This window comes from Staurois parvus, unplaced genomic scaffold, assembly GCF_062004578.1.
Source record: "Staurois parvus isolate SC_StPar_1 unplaced genomic scaffold, SC_StPar_1.0 ptg000096l, whole genome shotgun sequence".
Taxonomy (NCBI): domain Eukaryota; kingdom Metazoa; phylum Chordata; class Amphibia; order Anura; family Ranidae; genus Staurois; species Staurois parvus.
Genome location: NW_028317892.1, coordinates 17,864,119 through 17,888,711, shown reverse-complemented (window position 1 = coordinate 17,888,711; position 24,593 = coordinate 17,864,119). Strand labels below are relative to the sequence as shown.

The 24,593-nt window shown below is 41.5% G+C and overlaps 1 protein-coding gene across 2 annotated transcripts in view; it reads right to left on the bottom strand.

Moving 5' to 3' along the window:
• ECPAS (Ecm29 proteasome adaptor and scaffold) overlaps window positions 1–24,593 on the bottom strand; it is a 171,195-nt gene that overhangs the window by 135,551 nt on the left and 11,051 nt on the right. For both annotated transcript variants that reach the window (XM_089670950.1, XM_089670951.1), the window contains exons 2-6: window positions 15,612–15,742; window positions 11,271–11,387; window positions 4,320–4,438; window positions 2,883–3,032; window positions 2,546–2,714 (exon numbers count right to left, since the gene is read on the bottom strand). In XM_089670950.1, the coding sequence (XP_089527076.1) occupies window positions 2,546–2,714; window positions 2,883–3,032; window positions 4,320–4,438; window positions 11,271–11,387; window positions 15,612–15,742 (686 nt within the window). The remainder of the gene's footprint in view (window positions 1–2,545; window positions 2,715–2,882; window positions 3,033–4,319; window positions 4,439–11,270; window positions 11,388–15,611; window positions 15,743–24,593) is intronic.

Sequence of the window (24,593 nt, the reverse complement as noted above, 5' to 3'; positions counted from 1 at the left end):
CCCGGTGATTGCCGAGCATCTCTGACGGGGAGGAGAACTGTATGTAAACAATACAGTTCTCCTCCCTGTCAGCTCCTGCACACTGCTTTGGATGGCTGTGTACAGCACAGCCATGCAAAGCAGTGTGATTACAGTGAAGCACAGACACAGTTAACCATCTGATCGCTCCGCATGTTAACCCCTTCCTGCCCAGTGCCATAAGTACAGTGTCAGTGCTTTTTTTTTTTAGCACTGATCACTATGTTGGTGTCACTGGGGATTTCAGTGACACCAAGTCAGTTCCCCCCAGTGTCAGAATGCCCGCCGCAGTCCTGCTATAAGTCGCTGATCGCCGCGATTAGCAGTTGAAAAAAAAAAATTCCAGTATCTATATCACCATTTGTAAACACAAACTTTCACGTAAACCATTTAATTTACACATATTGGCATTTTTGTTAGCAAAGACACGTAGCAGAATACATTTTGGCCTAAATTTATGACGAAATTTGACTTTTTAATTTTTACTGGACAGGTTTAATAGCAAAAAGTCAAATAGTTTTTTCTTTTTTTTTGCAAAATTGTTTTTTTTATAGTGAAAAAAAAAATTATTCACACAGGCGATCAAATACCACAGAAAGAAAGCTGAATTAGTGGGGAACAAAATGATGTAAATTTCATTTTGGCGCAGCGTTGCATGACCGCGCAATTTTCAGTTAAAATAACAGCGCTGTAAAACAAAAAAATGGCCTGGTCAGGAAGGGGGGTAAATCCTCAGGGGTGCAAGTGGTTAATGTAACCTATAAACTGTACAACTCAGTTGAACAAACTGAAATCTTTCATGTGGAGGGAAGTAAAAATAAAAAAAATAAAATAATATGGTTGCACAAGTATGCACACCCTTAAACGAATACTTTGCTGAAGTCTTTTTGGGTGAGTCTATCAGCATGGCAAATCTTGACTTGGCCACTCTTCCTTGCAAAAACACTCCGAATATGTCAGGTTGTAAGGGCATCTCCTGTGCACAGCCCTCTTTAGATCACCTCACAGATTTTCGATCGGATTCAGGTCTGGGCCATTCCAAGACTTTAATCTTCTTCTGGTGAAGCCATTCCTTTGTTGATTTGGATAAATGCTTTGGGTCATTGTCATGCTTAAAGATGAAGTTCCTCTTCATGTTCAACTTTCTAGCAGAAGCCTGAAGGTTTTGTGCCAATATTGACTGGTATTTGGAACTGTTCATAATTCCCTTGACCTTGACTAAGACCCCAATTCCAGCTGAAGAAAAACAGCCCCAAAGCATGATGCTGCCACCACCATGCTTCACTGTGGGTATGGTTTTCTTTTGGTGATGTGCAGTGTTGTTTTTGCACCAAACATATCTTTAGGAATTATGGCCAAAAATTTCAACCTTGGTTTCATCAGACCATAACACATTTTCCCACATGCTTTTGGGAGACTTCAGATGTGTTTTTGCAAAATTTAGCCAGGCTTAGATGTTTTTCTTTGTAAGAAAAGGCTTCAGTCTTGCCACTCTACCCCATAGCCCAAACATATGAAGAATACGGGAGATTGTTGTCACATGCACCACACAGCCAGTACTTGCCATATATTCCTGCAGCAGCTCCTTTAATGTTGCTGTAGGCCTCTTGGCAGCCTCCCAGACCAGTTTTCTTCTCGTCTTTTCATCAATTTAGGAGAGACATCCAGTTCTTGGTAATATCACTGTTGCGTCATATTTTCTCCACTTGATGATGACGGTCTTCACTGTGTTCCATGGAACCTGCTTGGAAATTCTTTTGTACCCTTCTCCTGATATCTTTTAACAATGAAATCCCTCTGATGCTTTGGAAGCTCTCTGCGGACCATGGCTTTTGCTGTAGAATGCGACTGAAAAATGCCAGGAAAGACCTACTAGAACAGCTGAGCTTTATTTGGGTTTAATCAGAGGCACTTTAAATGATGGCAGGTGTGTACTGACTCCTATTTAACATGATTTTGAATGTGATTGCTTAATTCTGAACACAGCTACATCCCCAATTATAAGAGGGTGTGCACACTTACGCAACCACATTATTTTAGTTTTTTATGTTTACTTCCCCCTTAAAAGATTTCAGTTTGTTTTTCAATTGAGTTGTACAGTTTATAGGTCACATTAAAAAAAAGGTAGAAAAAGTTCTGAAATGATTTATCCCTGTCTCATTTTTTAACATCACGGAAACCTGACATTTTAACAGGGGTGTGCAGACTTTTTATATCCACTGTAAATGTGGAAAGTAAAAGTTACGTTTTACAGCCCTAGGAGTTGGCATGCAATACATGACTGATATTGTAAAAATTAATTTTCCCTTTGGTGGAGTGTAATAAATCATCTCTCTTTAACGTTATACAGGGGATTTTACCAGCATCCATAGAGAAACATAAACAGACAAGGTCCCAGATGCTCCCATTACAGCAATAAAAAGGAAAAATATTAAATTTTATGCTATAGTTGTAAACTTGCCATTCCGTGGCTATAGCGAAAAAGTTATTCGTTAAAGAAATTCCAGAAGCAAAATACTTTGATTACCTGTTCTAGCTGTTCTGCTGTCCATGGATTGTCTCCAACAACTCTCTTTGCTGCATAAAAGCTCATACCAGGAGGTGGTTGGGGAATGCCTATTCCACTTGTCCCTCCTGCTGATGATCCCTGTCCTGGTGATGTACTTTGGCGATTCTGGGGTTCATTCAACACAAACCTGAAAAATGCAATGCATGCATATAATACAAGACTATCAATAAAAGGATGTACAAAATTACACATGAAACAAATCATGAGCTCCAGCTGGCAATCACAACTGCGCCATATTTACTGGACACATTCAGTAGGTAGCAAGATAGACTGAACAAATTAAATTAATAATTACCCATAAGGCATCAGAAGAACATCCAACATGAAATCAAGAAGTAGCTGCACAGTCTTTGGTTTTTCAGAAAGGTTAAAAACTGGTGTGGACTTGTTGGCTTCGCTGGAATATTTCATATGATATAGGGTTGGTATAAGAAGATGCATTAAGCTATGAAAAAAAAAACAAAAAAAAAAAACAAACATTACCTTGTTGAAAGTTCCCGAATACAACAATTAGTGCAAGACAAAAAATAAAATACAATGCTTTGTAGGTCTTAAAATGCTGATTGAAAGTAAATAATGGAGATCAAAGAAGAGGGGCACTCTTACAAACAAAGGTTTTGCATGTAGGAAATAAAAACATCTACTCATCCCTTAAAGTGTAACTTGCAGCCTTAGATAAATTGTAAGAGTATGAGCTCTGACTAGGACTTAATACTGCAGAACATACAGTGGACATGCCTGTGTACAGGCAAAGGCCCAGCTTAGATTTTGTGGGCGATAACTTGCTAGATCAGAGGCAGGTCAGTATAAAACTTGCAGGGGAAGGCAAGATTCAGTATTAGTGTAACTGCACCCACAGTGCATTCTTCATTCAGTTCCATGGAAAGTTTGTACTCCATGCTTTAGAGTACAAATCCTGCATAAGATTGAATGGAGAATGCAGGGCACAGATGAAGATATTTCTTGCATCTGCACCATTCAGTCCACAAAAACACTTTGAGCTGTGAGTTTATAACAGGACTTGGGAGCAGAATTCATTTCTGGCAGATCAACAGGTATATTTCTGTTCCTGCAGAGACATTACAAGGATAAAACATGGGGAAATGTGCATGTCTTGCAGAGATGTTCTACATATGATATGCTTTCATTTTGTAGTTACATGTACTTTAAAGTGTCCATTGTGCTGATGCCTCTCCCTTTAGCCAAAATCCTCCACCATCGAAGCTTTCAGTGTGGAGGTCAGTAATAGAGCTGCGGGAGCTGTTACAGGCTGCCATCAAGAGTGCCCAACTATGCCCACCCTTTTCACCCAGCTCCTCCAATCATGGAAGCTAGTATTACAGCTTCTTAGAATGAGCGCAATCTATGAACGAAGAACAGGCAGATAAGAGCAACCACAGTTCTATTAAGCTCCACCACACCAGAAGTTTACAGCACCAAGTGTGGTGGGGGTTGTGTTTTTTTTTTTTTTATTGCACTTAGAGACTTTAACCTGCCACCTACACTGTTCTAATTAGGTTTAAAATTACACTGTCTATTAAACTACGTCATTTCTATATAAATATAGAGAATGTTATATCAAATCAATTGAATAGTTTAACTCCTCATAGAGGGAAATTTTGAAAAAAAAAACCTATTAGAGTGCTACCTAACTGTAACATTATTGCATATTATAGCTTAGAGCAGAAATATAGGCCAAGGCAGACACAAGAAAATTGGAAAATCAACTTGCCTGTCTTGCTGTGGTTGAGGTCGCCCTTCCATTGCTGTCAAGAGACTAGGTGCCAACTCGCACTGTTTTTCTATTGGAAGACGAGGGTATCCCATTTTTATGTAGATTATTGTAAAATTCTGTAAGCAAGCAAAATTAAATATAAAAAGAAGGCTTAAGGTGTAATAAAAATACACAACTTGGCTACATTATATTTGTGTAGAGCTGCAAAATAACCATGCAAATATTACATTGGGTGCGAATAAATAAATACACTGTGTGCACAATTAGGCAAGTTGTATTTTTGAGAATTTCACTGAACAACTACAGTGCTCTCGGTCAATCCAGAAAGTTAATAAACCTAGAACCTTAAATATTTAGAAGGTAAAAAGTGAGGTTTTGACTTTCTTAGGAGAATATCTATGTGTGCACAGTTATTGGGCAACTATTAGTTTGCAGATTTATTATGCAACTAAATGAAAAACAAAAAAGTTTTTCAATCTCCCTTGTTTTTTTTCTCACTTTAAGAGATAAAAATAAACAAACAACTCAAAATTTACAAATAAACATTTCTGACAAAACAAAAACAGTGGCCAATAAAGCTACCCTTCTTTTCAAGAACAGTCATAAGCCTTCCATTAGTGGAGTCTGTCAGTTTCTTGATCTATTGATAATAACCTTTTTTGTGCAGCAGCAACCACAGCCTCCCAGACACTGTTCAGAGAGGTGCACGGTTTTCCTTCACTGTACATCTCCCGTTTAAGAAGGGCCCACAAATTCTCAATAGGGTTTAGGTCAAGTGAGGAAGGGAGCCATGTCATTATTCTTCCATCTTTAAGGCCTTTACTGACGCGCCACACAGTGGAGTACTACGATGCATGTGACGGAGCATTATCTTGTATAAATATTATGGTCTTTTGAAAGATGCAGACTTTTTCCTGTACCACTGCTTGAAGAAAGCATCTTCTAAAAACTGGCAATAGGTTTAAGAGTTGATTTTTTGTAGTCCATTTTCAACCCAAAAAGGTCTAACTAGCTCATCTTTACTAATACCAGCCCATACCAGTACCCCACCCTCCACATTGCTGGCAACGGAGTAGAAGTGGAGCTATGTTCCTGTTACTGATCCAGTCATGGGCCCATCCATCTGGCCCGTCAACAGTCACTCTCATCTCATCAGTCCAAAAAATCTTTGAAAAATCTGTCTTCAGATATTTCTTGGCCCAGTCTTGACGTTTCAACTTGTGTGTCTTGTTAAGTGGTGGTTGGGTTTCAGCCTTCTTTACCTTGGCCATGTCTCTGAGCACTGAACACCTTGTACTTATGGTAGCCTAACGTTTTATTCTTCTCAAATCTTTGACAGTTAATTTGCGTCTTTTTTTCTCCACACATTTCTTGCGACCCTGTTGACTATTTGCAATAAAACATTTGATGGTTCTGTGATCGCGCCCCCATATCTTAGCAATTTCAGAAGTGCTGCATCCCTCTGAAAGACTTTTACGAGTCAGTTACATTTCTTTTTTGGCCCATTTTGTCTGAGAAAAAGAAGCTGTCCAATAAATTACGCACACCCTAGTATAGAGTGTTGATCATCTTAGGCCACACCCTCCCTTATTACACAAATACACATCACTTGATATGCTTAAATCCAATAAGCATTCAAGTTTATACAGCTTGGAGTTAAACGATATGCATAAAAATTATGATTTGGTCAAAATACTCACTTGCCTTTTGTGCACACAGTATAAGTTCAAGGATCTAACTAGTGGGACCCAGGTATACCCATCTACTATCCAGAGAAATCTGACCAGAAGTGAATTTCATGGAAGAATTGTGTCCAAAAAGCCATACCTCTAACGTGGAAACAAGGCTAAGCGACAACTTTGTACGAAAACATAGGAACTGGGGTGCAGAAAAATGGCAAAAGGTGCTCTGGATTGATGACTGATGGACGTTATAAATATTTGGCTGTAGCAGGAGGCAATTTGTTTACCAAAGGCCTGAAGAGCATTACAATGATGAGTATTTGCAGGCAACAAGAGACGCATGGTCGAGGTTCCTTGCAAGTTTGGGGCTGCATTTCTGCAAATGGATTTGGAGATTTGGCCAGGATCAATGGTGTCCTCAATGCTGAAAAATACAGCCAGATACTTATCTATCATGCCATATTATCAGGGAGGTGTGTGATTGGCCCCAAATTTATTCTGCAGCAGGACAATGACCCCAAAAATGCAGCCAATGTCATTTTGGCCTCAACCATTGTTCACACCATACGTGCATATAAACTGCGCTGATTTCACTTGCAACGACAAGAGTTTACACCAGTTTTCAAGTGCATTTCAGTTTTTATGCACTTTTTTGTGCACAGATAGACATTACACCCTGTGTCATTATTTTCTTTTCTGCCCTGTGCACATCACAGTGTTGATATCACATCAGTTTTTTTCCCCCAGACAGAAAATTGCATACACTGTTGTGGTCTGAACAACTGTTTTCTTTCTGCCCTTGCAGAATACGTGTAAAGAACCTGTATCTCTGCACATGGTGTGAACGAGGCCTAAAGAAGAACAAGGAGTTCTGGAAGTCATGGTTTGACTCCCACAGAGCCCTGATCTCAACATCAGAATCTGTCTTGGATTACATGAATAAACAGGAGAATTTGAGGCAGCCTACATCTACAGAAGATGTGTGGTTAGTTCTCTAAAGATGTTTGGAACAACCTACCTGCCAACTTCTAGTACTTTATATTATCTACACACACACACACAGTAATATTTACCATAAAAAAGTGGCAAATACAAAAAATATTATTGATTCTGCCAGAAATCCAGCCACCAACTCTGGCTGCTCGGCATAAAAATCCCAAGCAGTGCCGAAGTTTCTAGATTGCTTATGGCAATACACTCGTTAGAGACTCAACATAAACGACTACCCACAGCAGTTGTGGAAAAGGATCTTTTAAGTTTACGCTGACAAATTACATCTCTCCTCCATTATAAAGCCAAAGCGGCGTTATAAACCTGCAGAAAATGCTATTGTGAGTCTGGAGATAAATGCGGCCGCTTACTCGCTAGAGCCCTACAGGACCAACATGCTCAATCTTACATTCAACATCTCATGGGACGTGATGGTAGAAAGGTATATCTACCCCCTAAGATTGCAGCAACCTACCGTGAATTTCATCATAACTTATATAATCTGTTTAATGATTTGGTTCCTCCGGACACTAATGAGGAATATGCTTCCTCCTCCAGCCTCCTCAAATTATCAGCACAGATACAAGCAGAGCTTGTATCACCCTAGAAGAACTGCAAGTAGCTATCGGCACTATGAAATCGGGCAAAGCACCAGGCCCACATGGCTACACACTTAGATATTGCCAGCTTTTCCTCCCCCCTCTTAGGAACCCACATGGTACAACTGTTCAATATATTGGGACATGAAATGGCCTTCCCTATCGATTCGCTGAGAGCTCACATTTCTGTCATCCCTAAAGAAGGGAAAGACCCTTCATCTTGTGGGAGCTACCATCCCATTTTTCTATTGAATGTGGACTTGAAAATCTTCACGAAAACCTTGGCCACCCGCATTCAACCACACCTGCCCGACCTGATTCATATTGACCAGGTGGGCTTTATACCAACACGGGAAGCTCGCGACAATACCACCAAGGTTCTCAACTTAGTACGTGTCTAACCTCTCTAAGACGCCTACAGTGTTCTTTGGTACAGATGCAGAAAAGGCGTTTTTCCGCGTTGCTTGGCCTTTCATGTTTACAGTCTTGTGATATATGGGGATAGGAGAGAAAATGATCAATTGGATTTCCAGTGTATACTCGATTCCAACAGAACAAGTCAAGGCGAATGGATTCCTCTCTGAGCCTTTCTCCATTTCTAATGGTACCCGCCAGGGCTGCCCATTATCACCTCTGCTCTGTGCCCTCTCTCTTAAACCATTTCTTTGTAAGATCAGAAGTAATCCAGATATCACTGGTATACGACTTGGAGAACTCCAATACAAAGTCTCTGTGTATGCGGAGGACATGCTTTTTTTGCTCACCAACCCGAATATCTCCATACCTAATCTTCTCAAAGAACTAGAGATATATGGATCCCTTTCCAACTTGAAAATTAATGTATCTAAGTTGGAAGCGATGGGTGTGTCCCTGCCTCAAGCCCAAATAGATGTCCTGAAAACAAATTTTAATTTCAAATGGACAGCTTGGCACTCCGCTATCTCGGCACCTACACTCCTACATGTCTAATCCAAATCTATGCGCTAAACTTTATCCACCTACTTAGTAAAGTACTACCCTGCTTTCCACATGGCACCAAGGTCTATTCTCGTGGTTTGGAAGATGTAATGTCATTAAAATGTCCATTTTACCTAAATTCACTTATCTTTTTCAAGCAGGGAATTTTTCAAACAAGCAAATGGCCTATTTATTGATTTTATATGGGCCCATAAGAGACTCAGATTACAAAGGTGATTACTCACTCTCCCCAAAAACCAAGGGGGCCTTGCAGTCCCTGATATCTACAAGTACTATCAAGCGATGCATTTAGGAAGACCTATAGGTTGGTGCAGACATGTTGACATTAAACTGTGGCCACAGATAGAACAATCTCAAAATAATACCCCCTTACGCCAAGTGGTATGGTGCTATAAAGGACATCCAATATCAAGAGACACCCGACTCTGGGAACCACGTTACTTATTTGAACTCAGTTGTGTCCTTCCACCTCTCTATCGTCTGCTTTCTCCCCACTTTTTCTAATTTTAGGGAATCCATGCTTTTCTCCTGGACTGCCAAGGGGGCTCACTCTATACCTTATTAGGCGCCCAATGCTACGAAGCATCCCATTTTCTGAACGCCACACAATGGGCGTCAAACTCAATGCTTACCTCTGAGACGGGTCATTATCACCTAAACTTTTGGAGTGCCTGCAGCTAGGACACTTCTTGATGGCACTCCTTCCCCCAGAGAGGTTTCAACATCAGGTGACTTCTTTTTAACGCCTGTGTATGAGCGAAGGACCACTGGTGCTTTCCCTTTCTCAAATGTAAGCGCAATTGATTGCTCCACCAGAGGACTATTCTCCCCCTTTCATGCGGAAATGAGAACTGACATTGAACAGATCCTACTCTTCAGCCCAACAACGAAGAATTATCCATTTTGCTCTCAAATCACCATCTGCATGCGGATACAGGAAACAAACTTCAAACTCCTCACCAGATGGTACCATACACCGTCGATACTTCACAAATACTGCCCCACGCTCTCAAGCCAATGCTGGAGATGCCAGGATGGAGAAGGCTCTTTATTACATATTTTTTGGACGTATCCAAAACTGGAACCCTTCTGGAAAGAGGTACATCGTATCTCCCAGAAATTCACTGATTATGTCCTCCCTGAGGAACCATCTCTTTCTTCTACAGGTGTCGGATATACCTGAAAAAACATTGAAAATCGACTCTACACCACCTATTTAATTCTGCCACATTTTGTATTGCCCTACGGTGGAGGGATACACAACCCCCCCCCCCCCCCCATCTCGTTCTGGCTATCGAGACTAGAGGAGGTCAAGAGAATCGAAGACCTGATTTTAATAGTGTAAAATAGACATGAGGCCTACTTGAAGACCTGGCTTCTCTGGAATATGTTTACTTTCTCAGAAGAGGGGAAAACCCTCTCTGTATCCTCCTTACTCGACTGACTCATTTTACCCCCTCGTGACTGGAACATCCCTCCCTCCTACGGTATCCCCTACCACTCCTCTCCCCTTCCCCCCCCTTTTTTTTTTTCCTTCTCTTCCCCTCAGTTTTTCTCCAGCTTTCGTTATCTGATTTCACCCCACTTTTCCATCTCTCCCATATACTCTCTGTAAAAGCGGACAAACCCAAGCACTGATGGTTGCAGTCGGTTTAGACTCTGAGGTATGCTCCTTGTTTGATTAACATTTTACAGCCTACAGTTTAATGTGCAGCCTTCCGAAAGTTTATTTTTTGTATTTTCTTATAGTTTATACCTCTGGCTGTTTCTTGCAAAAGGACTTCTGTACACAGGGGATGCTACCCATTTCTGATCGGTTTACCCTGGATATGTATTGAACTGCTCTGTGAGTGTGGTAATGTCTACATAAATAAAGAATTTGAAAAAAAAAAATCCCAAGCATTGTCAATCCTGCCCAGTCCTCCCCTGCTGGACTACAAAGCACACCAACTTATGCAGAGGAAGTGGTGTTCTATACTGAAGCAGAAGGAATAAAAATGGTCAGGGCAAACAATATTTCTTGGGATTCAGAGCAGCAAAGGCCGCATTTTCAACTCACTACAGAAGTCAGAAGTCCATTTTCTAGCAGGATCAACAGGAATATTTATGTACTTGCAGTGTTTTTAAACTGTTAAACCAGAAATGTGACTGTATACAAGAGATGTTCTGAATACATATGTATATTTCTTTTTAGAGCAAGGAATAATATGGTCTAAGGTCTGCATCATTAAAGCAGAACTAAAAAGGCAAAACTTTTTTTTTTAAGTTGGGATAGAATAAGGGAGAGATATAACCCATGTCAGTCGATTTGTTTCCATCTGTGTCCCATTGGGGAGATTTACCTTCACTTTCTGCCCCACAGCCAAAACAGGAAGTGAGAAAATCTCTGCCAGGTCACCAGAACTAGTTTCCCCACTGGAAGATTTCCCCTCTACTACTTTTCTGGGGACAACCCAAAATTTGGGGTTTCTTTTACTTTTGAAAGACAAATAGACAGGGTGAATCTCCTTAACAGAGGCACAGACAGCAATAAAAACTGACAGGTGTTCTAATCTCTCTCCATTCTATTCAAAACTAAAAAAAGTTTTGCCTTGAGTTATACTTTTAAGTGGTGTAAATATCAAGGAGGGCAATAGGGGGACATTACAAATTTTGGACATTTAATTTAGAATTTGCCCTTGTATTGTTACTTTACATACCGTCACAAAGGACACAGCAGCTGGGTCTTGGTACTGCACTAAAAGGGTCTCCACAGGCAACTGAATCTTCGGACGACTCTTTATTCTTTTGTTCAAGTGAACAAGTAATTCCATAACCTAGAGGATTGAACAGATATCAGCATTTCCTAGAATTACATACTACACATATAAGTATAGGGCTAAGAAGCAACAATAAAAAGACATTTTAAGAGACTAAGATGCGTGTATACAAAGTAAAAAAAAAATCCCTTTAGGATCACGATTTTACCTTTAGTATGTGAAATTCCAGCCTGGCGACTGTCTAGTTTTTAGATGACTTAACATGAGTGTATTGGATACAAATAGGCACATTTCTGAACTGCCTCAAAAAATATCACCACACAAATACAAATCACACTCTAGTCATGGTTGAAATTAGACATTTTTAGTGGCAACAAAGTAGCGGATGTGCATGGAAGTCCTTTAGGAGTCAAAAAATGATTATGCTTTACTGCCATAGAGATTTCTATGTCTGTATATGACACAGTTGGAGAGTTTTTACCTCCTTTTCGGGTCCTGTAATGCCTATGCAAGAAATCTGGGATGCATTAGTAAGCAAGAAAGGCAAGCATGGACAGCAATAAAAACAAGGTTCTAAACATATCCTCAGGGCCAATTCTTCCACTAGGCAAACTAAGCAGCTGCCTGGGGTGCCAGGGCGCAGCACAGGCCAGCACTCTGTGTGGGACGCCACCTCCTCATGAATGATCCTCCAGTTGAGGAGAGGGGAGGAAGAAAGGACACAGGAAGATACCGGGTGTCTTGGGTCAGTGTAGCAGCTGAGCGGCGGCTCCTTCCAGTGTTCCTCTCAGACTCAGTTACTTACTGCAAGCCGGCTGGCAGCTGATCACTGTGGAGTTCCAGCCCTTCTCTTCCCATTCATCAGCAGAGGCGGAGCTGCACCTGTGGAGGAAGGTAATGTCTGACGCTGTTGTCTCGTGTCTGTGTGAGTGTGACCCGGCTAGCCATCCATCACATGTGCAATGTGTCAGTGAGTGAGGACTTCATCACGATCCCAAAGCCTGCTCTTCTAGTGTCTGCTGATCTGTGTCAGTGTTGGTGATGGTGTGTTGTGTCAGATCTGTCACTGTGTGGGATCGCTCAGTTCAGATGTTCTCTCTGTGTGTGTGGGCTGGGTTGCCAGCTGTCACAGTGTTTTATCTTCCCCATTGCTTGAGGAATTCCATCCTGGGAGCTGTCAGAGTGTGGATCCATCATTGTCCGTACAGTCCATCCATGACACTGACTTTGTCTTTAATATTAGTGCTGGTGGTAACTTATGGCACTTATGTTTGCAAATTAAAAGCCATTTAGCAGTTTCAGGTTTTGTTGATTTAATATTTTCTACTGTTTTTAAAATGTATTTTTGGGGGGGTTGAGTAAGTAGCTGGTCTTGCCTAGGGCACAAAATAGTCTAGCACCGGCCCTGCATATCCTCAATATACGAAAAATAGTTTTGTATATGTTGCCATTGGAGAGATTTATCATCATTTCCACTGGAAACACATGAGTGGTGACAGTTGTCAACATGGGAAATTCCCCAGACTTTGAAGAGATTTCCTTTTACTTCCTGCTCATCTTTAGATTACATGCAGAGCCTTCTCATTAAAAACCAGAAGGTGCTGTATGCAGAGTGGTTGCAGGTGCAACTGAATACCAATGCTGGAAACTTACATAATTCCACGGACACCAACAATCAGACACTATTCCTCCCGCTGACACCAATGGAGCACAATTCCTCCCACTGGCACCAATGGTGAGGCACTATTCCTTCTACTGAAAGCAACAATGGAGCACAATTCCTCCCAGTGACACCATTGTTAGGCCACTATTCTTCCCACTTACAAAAACAAAAGAGCATTTACACCCTCCCAATGACACCAGCAAAAGGACATTATTCCTCTCACTGAAAACAAAAGATGGGGCATTATACCACCCACTGGCACCAACTAAATAGCATTATTCCTGCCACTAACATCAACCAAAGGACAATATACCTGCCACTGACATCAACCAAAGAGCATTATTACTGCCACTGGCACAACAAAAAGGCATTATTCCTCACACTAAAACAAATGATAGGGAATTATTCTTTTAACTGACAACAGAGATAGGCCATTACTCCTCCTACTGACATCAATGATTAGGCACCATTCCTTCTACTGACACCCATTTTATTTTTCCGATTGACACCAATGAAAGACTTCTATTCCTCCCACTGACACCAACCATGTGGCACTATTCCTCCCACTGACCATAGACTCCTAAATGCAGTTTTTTTTTACTCCTAATGACCCTGGGGCATTTTTTTTTTTCACTCCCACAGATCACCTATCCTTGGGAGTATTTTAAACCATACTCTAACCGTTACCTACTCTTCAAAAAATAAAGAGCTTGCCACATATGGGTCAGTTTTTTTCATCCAACCAGCTAGTTGAATGAAAAGAAACTGACCTGACTCCCCCACTGTCAGAATACAGAGATCAGTGCTGCAGCATATTGCTTGCAGTGCTTATCGAGAGAGAATATACCATTAAGGCATTTGAACAGAGGTCAAATATTACTTCTGTTCAACCACAATGGTCACAAAATAATCAAAATTGGCCAGGCCCTGCTGAACCGGCTTAATTTCGAACCATTTATGACCAACTTAAGACTGAGTACATTACACTCCGAAAATCAGCTGAAAACTGTCGGTTTGGCAGGAACCATCAGACGTTTGGCCTGTGTAAACAGTTCTCTGTGAAACGGGAATCCTGGAAAACCAGCATTCCCCTATCAGAATACAGTAGCACAGTGGGGGAGATTGCTGTACTGACATCGCTTGTGTTAGTATGGTGATCAGTAGTTTTTTTTTTGTTCAGCCTGCTTGGTTGAAAAAAAAAAACCAAAAACGTATAATGTGTACCCCGTATTAGGTTTAAAAATAGCTAATCAATTAGAGTGAATTGATTCTCCTTTCTGAGAGTAATACTTAAAGTGTTTCTAAACCCACGGCCCTGTATTCACTCTGTCCAGTCTTCCACAGTACACAGAGCATGGAAATGCAATTATTTTAGTAAACAAACTGCTAAACACCTTTCCTTAGCAGTATATAGCAATTCTGTGAATTCTATCAGAATCCGGAAGAGCACTGGTTTAAGCTTGCAGTAGATGTTTCCATTCTCCTCCGACTGTCCTGTGAGGCTCATTAACCCCTGAACCACTGCCTGGACAGCGCTGATTGGCCCTATGCCAATCACAGGCACCCTCCCAAAAAAAAAAATACACCCCAAACTGAGCATCTGCAGAGTGCCTCCTAGGGCTCTGTACAGTCAGCAGATGAATTGGGGACAGTGGAAGAAGGGGAGGAACAGAGAAGACATGATCAAACAGCCTTTTTAAACAATGCGGAGGATAAATCCCTTAGGTTCCACAGTGAGTATACCAAGCATGCTTTACTGCATATACAGACAGATTTTACTGTTGTGGGTTTAGTAACACTTTAAAGAGTCTCCATCATGGCAGAGCAATGGAAACTGATATTGCTGAATTAGCCTTTGGAAAAATGCTCGTTTCCATGCTTGCTCTGGGACATGCTTCTTTCTGGACAAAAAAACCCCGAAGTAAGAAATAGCCAGGAAACTAGTATTTCCAAAAGGAGGCCAGATACTTCTCTTATGACTGAGTCACTTTAAGCCTGAAAGTCAGGAATCAATTTTCATCCAAAGCTTGACAGTTGTTGCTCATTCTGTCAATATATTTCATTTTAGATAAAGGAAAGGAAAGCTCCACTTTCATGGGAAAAAAAAAAAAAAAAAGCAAATGAAAAAAATAAAAATCAAATTGCATATACAATTTGATCACAAAATGGACTGTAATTGAATCTTACTAAAAATTACATTTCCTTTTCAATCTGCAGCACTGTAAATTTTCTGGAAAATGCAATGCAATATGACAACGTAGAGGTGTTCCTTTCAAAACACCCCGAGAAATGACATTTCCTGCTTATGTGCCCCAACAATGCATTTAATGTGAATTATAGTAGCGACATGGTGTGAATGGGCCCTAATCCTGGCAAAAAAAAAAAAATACTTCCAAATTGATGCTATTCTTACAAGTGTCTGACATTTGTAATACTGCCTGCAGGTGTAGAAATCACAGCAACACCAACCACTGCTGGGCCTATAGCCTCTAATTAAAACAGGCACACTTTTGCTACTAATAATATAAAACTGACTGATCAGATACTCTCATAAGTCCAGTTGTGACTGTTTTTGATGGCATTGATGAAAAAATTTCCTTTTGTTTAGAAAGACTTACCTTCTTCCGGACTCCCTCCTGTGCACTTGACAGTTTGAGAAGAACTGGGGGCAAGAATTTGGAGATAATACTCTGCAACTGTTCATCTGTTTCTGCATGGCCAAGGCGTAAAAACACACGTTCAAGCTGATCTGTTCAGACAAAGATGTTCAGTGTTAAAACAGGCATCGCATTTGTCGTTTTTACCTGTTCAATAGAAACATACACTCTACCAAATCCTAAACTCTCCATTTAAAAAAATAGTTGGTGCCCCTTTCTAATGCACGAATATGGCATCCATCAGCCGATAAAATATTAAGCCAGACAGTTACAATTACAGCCATTTATAATGGCCTTTCAGACTAATAAACAATTAAAGTGTTTGTAAAGGCTCAAGGTTTTTTTTTACCCTTCTGCATTCAATGCAGGAAGATAAAAAATATTCTGTGTGCAGCTCTCCCCCCCAAATACAAATCTGAGACCCATCTTCTTCTAGCGATGTGCACAAGAGCAGCGGCTCTGCAGGGTCTCTCCCTCCTCATTGGCTGAGACAGAAGCAGGAGCCACTGGCTACCACTACTGTCAGTCACCGCCAGAGAGCCAATGAGGAGAGGACGGGGGACGTGAACGAGTCAAGCTCTGTGTCTCAATGGAGCTGCTTGCTATGAGGGCATTAGGAAGGAAGGAAGGGCAAGGTGCGCCAGCGGGGGACCCAAGAAAAGGAGGACCGGGGCTGGTCTGCGTAAAACCATTGCACAGAGCAGGTAAGTAGGACATTCTTGTTATTTAAAAAAAAAAAATCATCCTTTAATATCTTTTTAAGCAGAGAAAATTAGTAATCAGAAAAAAAGTATCCAGGAAGAAAAAAGGTCAGAGTGTTATCTATTTAAACAAATGCTAACCTAAATTTTCTTCCTGTGGCATGGAGTGTGTATGAGATGGTTGGAATTAACTGGTTTTCTGCAGTAATTTGCCATAAAATGTGATCTGATCATGATCTACGTCACAACAATAGACAAAAACAATGTCCTTAAGCTGATAACATGCAACAATTTCAAATTTCTTGCATGTTTATTGAACATGCCCATTAAACATCCAAAGTGATGGAGGAAAAAGTAAGTGAACCCTGGAATTAATAGCTGGCCTAACCTCCATTGGAAGCAATGACTTCAAGGAAGCGCTTTCAACAATGTTCAGGAGGAATTTTTGACTATTCTGTTTTACAAAATTGCTTAAACTCAGACAATTGTAGGATGTCTGATGAGAATGACTCATTCCACAGCATCTCTATAGGGTTAAGGTCTGGGCTCGGACTGGGAAATTCCATAATGCCCAGTCTGTGGTGGATTCACTTTGATGCTTAAGGTCATTGCCCTGCTGCATCACCAAACTTCCACTAAAGTTCAGCTAGCAGAGGCCACCCTGACATTATCCTGTAGGAGATTTAAGTAAACTTGGGAATTAATTTTCCTCTCGATGATGGCAAGTGGTCCAGGCCCTGAGGCAGCAAAGCAAGCCCAATGATATTTCCTCCAACATATTTCACCATTGGGATGAGGTTTTGATGTTAGTAAGTTGTGCCCTTTTAGCACCGTACATCGTGCTGAGTTTTTTCTAAGGAATTCAAATTTTTTATTTTATCAGTCCACAAACAAAAACATTTTCCCAACAGCAATGCAGTTTGCCAATGTGCTCTTTGGCAACCTTGAGGCATGCAGCAATTTTTTTTTTACTTTCTTTGTGATGTTCTGTCATGGACACCCTGCCTATTTAACCTCTTGCCGACCGCGCATAGCCGAATGACGGCTTCACCGCGGCTGGTCAGTTCTGGGTGGACGTCATATGACGTCCTCCCAGAACGCGCTCTCCTGCGCGCCCCAGGTGGCGCGCATCCGGCGATCTCAGTGATCGGTGTCCTACGGACACAGCTGATCACGTGATGTGGTAAAAGGCCAATCACAGCGGCCTTTTACCACCTGATCAGCGGTGTCCAATGACACGCTGATCAGAGGGAAATGCAAGCGCCGGTTCTCGGCTGCACTTTCCTCACACTGTCAGATCGTGAGGAAAGTACTGCCGAGAACCGGCAGTTGTCAGAGCGGGGATCGGCACCGATCATCAGGGCACTGATGATCAGTGCCCTGATGATCGGTGCGCAGCAGTGCCACCCGCAAGTTCTGCCCAGCAGTGCGCCCACTAGCTCCGCCCACCTGTGCCCAGCAGTGCACCCACCTGTGCCCAGCAGTGCACCCACCTGTGTCACTCTGCAGTGCCACCTACATGTGCCCAGCAGTGCCACCCACCTGTGCCCACCAGTGCCACCCACCTGTGTCCACCCACCAGTGCCACCCACTAGTGCTGCCAGTCAGTGCCACCAGTCAGTGCCCAGGGGTTGTGCCAGTCAGTGCCGCCAGTCAGTGCCCAGCAGTGATGCCAGTCAGTGCCGTCTATCAGTACCCATCATCAGTGTCACCTATCAGTGCCGCCTATCAGTGCTGCATATTAGTGCCGCCTATCCGTGACACCTCATTAGTACTGCCTATCAGTGCCCTTTAGTGCTGCCTATCAGTGCCCATCAGTGCCGCCTATCAGTGCCGCCTCATCAACGCACATCAGTGAAGGAGAAAAAATGCCTGTTTGAAAAATGTTATAATAGAAACAAAGAAACTTTTTTTTTTCTTCAAATTTTTTGCACTTTTTTATTTATAGCGCAAAAAGTAAAGCGCCCAGCGGGGAGTAAATACCACCAAAAGAAAGCTCTATTTGTGAGAAAAAAATGATCAAAATTTCATATGGGTACAATGTTGCATGACAGCGCAATTGTCAAAGTGCGGCAGCGCTGAAAGCTGAAACTTGGCCTGGTAAGGAAGGGGGTATAAGTGCCCGGTAGGCAAGTGGTTAAAGACCTATGTATGGTAGACTCATGAACAGGGTGTTTGCCAGTTTCAGTGTCATCTTTGAACCTTTAGTTGTGGATTCTTCTTTACATCATTGAGGATTCTGCGTTTCGTCTTGAGAGTCATCTTGATGGAGAGCTCACTTCTTTAACCACAGTACTGTTTCCAGCGAATATTTAATGGATGTGTTCAATAAAAAAATTTAAATGGTTTGTTAATAGTAGCTTAAGCACATTGTGCGTGTCTATTGTTGTGACTTAGATGAGGATCAGATCACATTTTACAGGAAATTACTGCAGAGAACCAGTTAATTAAAAGGAGATTCACATACTTTTTCTTGACAGTATTTAATAAACATCCACGAGGCATGGGGACACAGACACACACACACTGCTCAGCATAAATTAGTACACCCCCTTTGAAAAGTAAAATTTTAATCAATATCTCAATAAACACAAGAACTTGTTTAGCTCATTTCATGAAAGTAATGTTATTAACTCCTTCACACCTAAGAGTAAAACATATCTTAACGCCTAAGCACAATCTTGCAAAGTTGACATGTAAAACCGTACATATCATCACAGCTACTCTGTACATCCAGGTGGATTATACCTCTATGCAAAGGGGAGAGAGATAAAGAGATACGATGTATCTCTCTCCTCCATTCAGAGGAAAAAAAAACCAACAACAAAAGGGGGCAGGCTGTACAGTGACTGATCACCTTGATAGCTACTCAGAGGCTATCACAGCATCATCATGTGACCCGAAATCGTGAGTCCCGGGTCTTGATAGTTAGAACGGGACCCAGGGCTCTCAGTGACAGCCCGGTCTTTGTGCTGGGAGCGCGCTGTGTGGCATAAAAGCATACCAAGGTGGTCCCTGCTCCGAACTGCGGCCACGGTGGCGTGACGTCAGCACTCAAGGCTCACCTAATGCGTTTTGTGCGCATGCATATCTTCAGGGGCAAGCATACAACTATACTGAGACTTTTTATTGTATGAACATTTCTATTCACATAAGCACTCTATGATTGCATTTGTCACTTATGTTTTAGTGCTGCACTTGCATTTGAATTCATTACTGTGGGTTTGTTACCTTGCTTTTTGTGCTAGCAGCTACCGTATTATCTGCGCTCACCTTATATCTTGTCTTATATCTGTTTACATCTGTTAATGTCAGCATCCATTAACATCCGTTTTTTGAACAGAAGAAAACCCTATTTTTTTTCCGTTAAAAAAAAAAAAATTGAATGGACAAAAAATGTATTTAAAAACGGACTGAAAAACTGACGTAAACTGATGAAAAACTGATGTAAACTGATGGTAAACTGATGGTAAACTGATGGTAAACTGATGTAAACTGATGTAAACTGATCAGTTTTTTTTCTTGGAAAAACGTGACTGAACTGATGAAAAAAATGGAACGCCCGTGTGAAAGGGGCCTAAGACTTACATTAGGGTGTATTCATTTTGCAACATGGTTTTGAATGAATGCGTTAGGAAAACTTTTTTGTACATGTAAATTAACAAATCTTGCTTGCAATCAATGGCCCGCATTTGTGGGAGTATTTTGTAATATACAGGTGAAAATCGAAAAATTAGAGTATCGTGCAAAAGTTCATTTATTTCAGTAATGCAACTTAAAAGGTGAAACTAATATATGAGATAGACTCATTACATGCAAAGCAAGATAGTTCAAGCCGTGATTTGTCATAAATTGTGATGATTATGGCTTACAGCTCATGAAAACCCCAAATCCACAATCTCAGAAAATTAGAATATTACATGCAATCAATAAAACAAGGATTGTACATAGAACAATATCGGACCTCTGAAAAGTATAATCATGCATATGTACTCAGTACTTGGTTTGGGCCCCTTTTGCAGCAATTACTGCCTCAGTGCGGCGTGGCATGGAAGCTATCAGCCTGTGGCACTGCTGAGGTGTTATGGAAGACCAGGATGCTTCAATAGCGGCCTTCAGCTCTTCTGCATTGTTCGGTCTCATCTCTCATCTTTCTCTTGGCAATGCCCCATAGATTCTCTATGGGGTTCAGGTCAGGTGAGTTTGCTGGCCAATCAAGCACAGTAATCCCACGGTCATTGAACCAGGATTTGGTGCTTTTGGCAGTGTGGGCAGGTGCTAAGTCCTGCTGGAAAATTAAGTCAGCATCCCCATAAAGCTTGTCTGCGGAAGGAAGCATGAAGTGCTCCAAAATCTCCTGATAGAGGACTGCGTTGACCCTGGACTTAATGAAGCACAGTGGACCAACACCAGCAGATGACATGGCTCCCCAAATCAACACAGACTGTGGAAACTTCACACTGGACTTCAAGCATCTTGCACTGTGTGCCTCTCCATTCTTCCTCCATACTCTGGGTCCTTGGTTTCCAAATGAGATGCAAAAGTTGCTCTCATCAGAAAAGAGGACTTTGGACCACTGAGCAACAGACCAGGTCTGTTTTTCTTTAGCCCAGGTAAGACGATTCTGATGTTGTTTGTTGTTCAGGAGCGGCTTGACAAAGAGGAATACGACATTTGAAGCCCATGTCCAGGATCCGTCTGTGTGTGGTGGCTCTTGATGCACTGACTCCAGCCTCAGTCCACTCCTTGTGAAAATCCCCAACACTTTTGAATGGCCTTTTCCTGACAATCCTCTCCAAGCTGGGGGACGGGACACTTTGAGCCTAAAATATTGCACCTTTTCACAATATTCTCATTTTCTGAGATTGAGGATTTGGGGTTTTCATGAGCTGTAAGCCATAATCATCACAATTATGACAAATCACGGCTTGAATTATCTTGCTTTGCATGTAATGAGTCTATCTCATATATTAGTTTCACCTTTTAAGTTGCATTCCTGAAATAAATGAACTTTTGCACGATATTCTAATTTTTCGAGTTTCACCTGTAGTGTCCCATAGAAAATGTTGATTCTGAAAGGAAAGGCTTTCTGACAAATCTGTTGGGGTCTACTCATTTATAATGAGCACTGTATATTAAAAATGTCCACAATAAGTGTATTTAAGCATTTCAGTGTCACCCACCTGCTACTGCAGAAAAGGACTGTACCATGCTACAGAAAAATTAAAGAATATGTAAGCCCAACATTTCATATTCCTGATCTGTGTCTGCTGTATCATGTACTTGTATGAAAAATATTCTGTTTTTTTTGCATTGCTTCCTTTGTGTGAAATCCATGGTGTTCCTGCCAGTCATTTTGCTGTCCAATTAAAAACTGACCACACTAAGCAGGAAAACACACAGTGGTCAGCTCTCTAGCTGTGCTGCAAACTGCTCTCCTCCAATGATCGGACATGTCCTGACATGCTGTATGGGCAGATAGGTTACACCGATAGTCAACAGGAGACCTGCATGCCACTAGTGATCTGCTGATCGCTGATGCAATGCTTTCCAGGCTCTGAAAATGAAAAAATTGTAAATGCACTTTTTTTTACTTGCTTGCCTTTATTATTTTTTGTTAAAAGGTGAACTGTCAGTCTTTGCTGCAGTATCTAATTTTATCTCAGGGTCTGTGCTATGCATACACCCTGAGAATTTCTAGCCCATAAGCGTTCCCCCTTATGTTATAGTCCCCCCTTACCTAAGAGTTCCCAGATCCCCCCACCCCATACATCTGAGTTTGCAGGATGCCTTACAGTGCAAGGTCCCTGATGTCAAGAGGAACACTGTGAACTGTGATGTAAAGAGGAACTCTGATGTAAGTGGGTCTCTGGTCACCAGATCACACATGGACCTCTATAGCAGCAAATTGTGCGGTGCAGGCCAGGGTACTGAGGACAGGCTCCTTCTCACGTCTCCTTCTGCTCTCCCTCTTTGCACTCTTAAAATTTAAGAAAAGGCAACAAGCAGCACAAAGTCCACACATACACGACTTGCAGCTCACAGCTCCCCCTCCGCCCAAGTCAATGCAGAGCTGAACTGAGCCAAGCTGAGCTTATTGCGTATTGTCCGTTCTAGAGCCTGGGACAAGCAGATATTAAGGGGCACTTTTCTGCTGTTCACAGAAATCAGAAAAGTGCATTTTTGGGTTTTTTATACATATGGTCCATAAATTTACAGACAGTTGTCAACCCAGCCTGTTTCATGTCCACAGACTCTGACCATCTCTTCCATCATGACTGCAGTCTCTGATCATCTTTTGTACCATGTTCAGTCTCTTACCATCTCTTGTATCGAGTCCACAGTTCCTGAACATCTCCAATATTATGTTCAGTCTCTGACCACCTCTTTTATCATGCTCATTTTACTATATTATGTTGTGTGTCTGCCATCTCTCACATGGACTATTCACTGAATTTTAATGGCTCTAAGGTGATGACAGGGGGGCCACACTTGAGGTCCACATATAAAAAAAATTGACAACCACTGCCCAGGGGCGGACTGACCATTTGGAAACTCGGGCACTGCCCGAGGGCTCGGGGTCAGTAGGGGGCCCCATGAGATGCGCCTGGTATCTTTTTCATAGGCTTTTTTGAGTTTGGGCAAGGACACAGGGGCCCCATGATCCCCTATAGCCCAGGGGCACCATGAGTTGTCAGTCCGCCCCTGCCACTGCCCTAAACAAAGAGTAGTCAATCTGCAAATAAACAGCTTTCTATGCCAAGTCAGAGCTCTGCTATGTCTTCATCCAATATCAGCACCTCTCTAAGGTACATTCATTACTCTATATAACAGCTTTCAGTAAGAACATTCTTCCTCAAAAACTGCAATGCTTCATAAAGATGACAAGAGAAAACAATATGATATAGATTGCATAAGATGGAAAAGATGGAACAAAATGTAAATTTGATATGTTCTCAGTCTTTACATGTTATACTGCAATTAATTGTAGTTTAGCTTTTAAGGGGTCCAATACTAATTAGCCACCTAAGTACAAGCCTGTAATACCCCTTCAGTTGTTTGACAGAACTTTCTTTTGGTGGTGTTTTATAAGACGAAAATTTTGGGTTGCCTTACCTTTAAAAGAACACACCATAATCACTGATGATCAGCAGCATTTTGAGGCCTCGTGCATACCATGAAGCTCAAAAACATTTTTTCCCCTACAGTTCTCAGCATCAAAACGTGGTAAAAATCCGCTTTGCAAGTTAATGTGCATTCACGCGTCTGGAGCTAATGCGTTCTATTGGCCAGAATTGCATTAACGCACCTAGAAATGCACCTTTTTTTACTTTTGAGCTTTTTTTATGCTCAAAATCTCCTCTCCTGAATGCACAAGTGATGTTTTTATTTTCTGCCTGTAAATTCCCCTGCCAATAAACTCCTGAAAACGCCCATACTGTGCATGGACACATAGGCTAACATGAAGAGGAGTTAACAGGCAGAGAAAAGTAAAAGCTCAAAACAGCTCAAACTGCTGTAAAAGCAGCTTCTTTTGAGCTGCAGCGTGCCCCCCCCCCAAAAGACAACAATTCCACAATCGTTCGTGATCAGTGGCACTTTAGGCCCCTCCTCTAACATAAAAAAAAACACAATTATTGGTTGCCAATGGCAATTTTCCCCCCTTGCTCCCAAAAAAAAAATAATGTATATATAAAAAAGAAAAAAGCTACATCTTTAAAAAAAAAAACAAAAAACAAAAAAAACACATCACCATTGGTGGCCAGTGGCAATTTAAGCCCCCACCACCACTTTGAGTGCATATTTACACCACACTGAATGCGTTAACACATACACGTTGTCCACTCAAAAGATTGCTTAAATAAAATATATTCCTTTAACAAAAAACAAAAGCACAATGGAGATGCCTTACTTTAACTGGAGTGTGTAAAATCTGGTGAAGATGTGCATGGCAGCCAATCAGCTTCTAACTTCAGCTTGTTCAATTAAGGCCGACAAAAAAAAATTGGAAACCAATTCGTTTCTATGCAGAGCTGCACCAGATTTTGCACTCTCCAGTTTAAGTAAATCATCCCCATTGGGCTTTCGTTTGTTTTTTGTTAAAGGTATATATTCTATTTACGCAGTCTTTTGAGTAGCAGTGCATTGTGCTTATGTGCATTTGCATGCGGTGCATTGCGCAAAAAAAAAGTAACGCATCTTTTTTCAAGGCAATGGACTGGTGTGGGCTGCATTCATATGG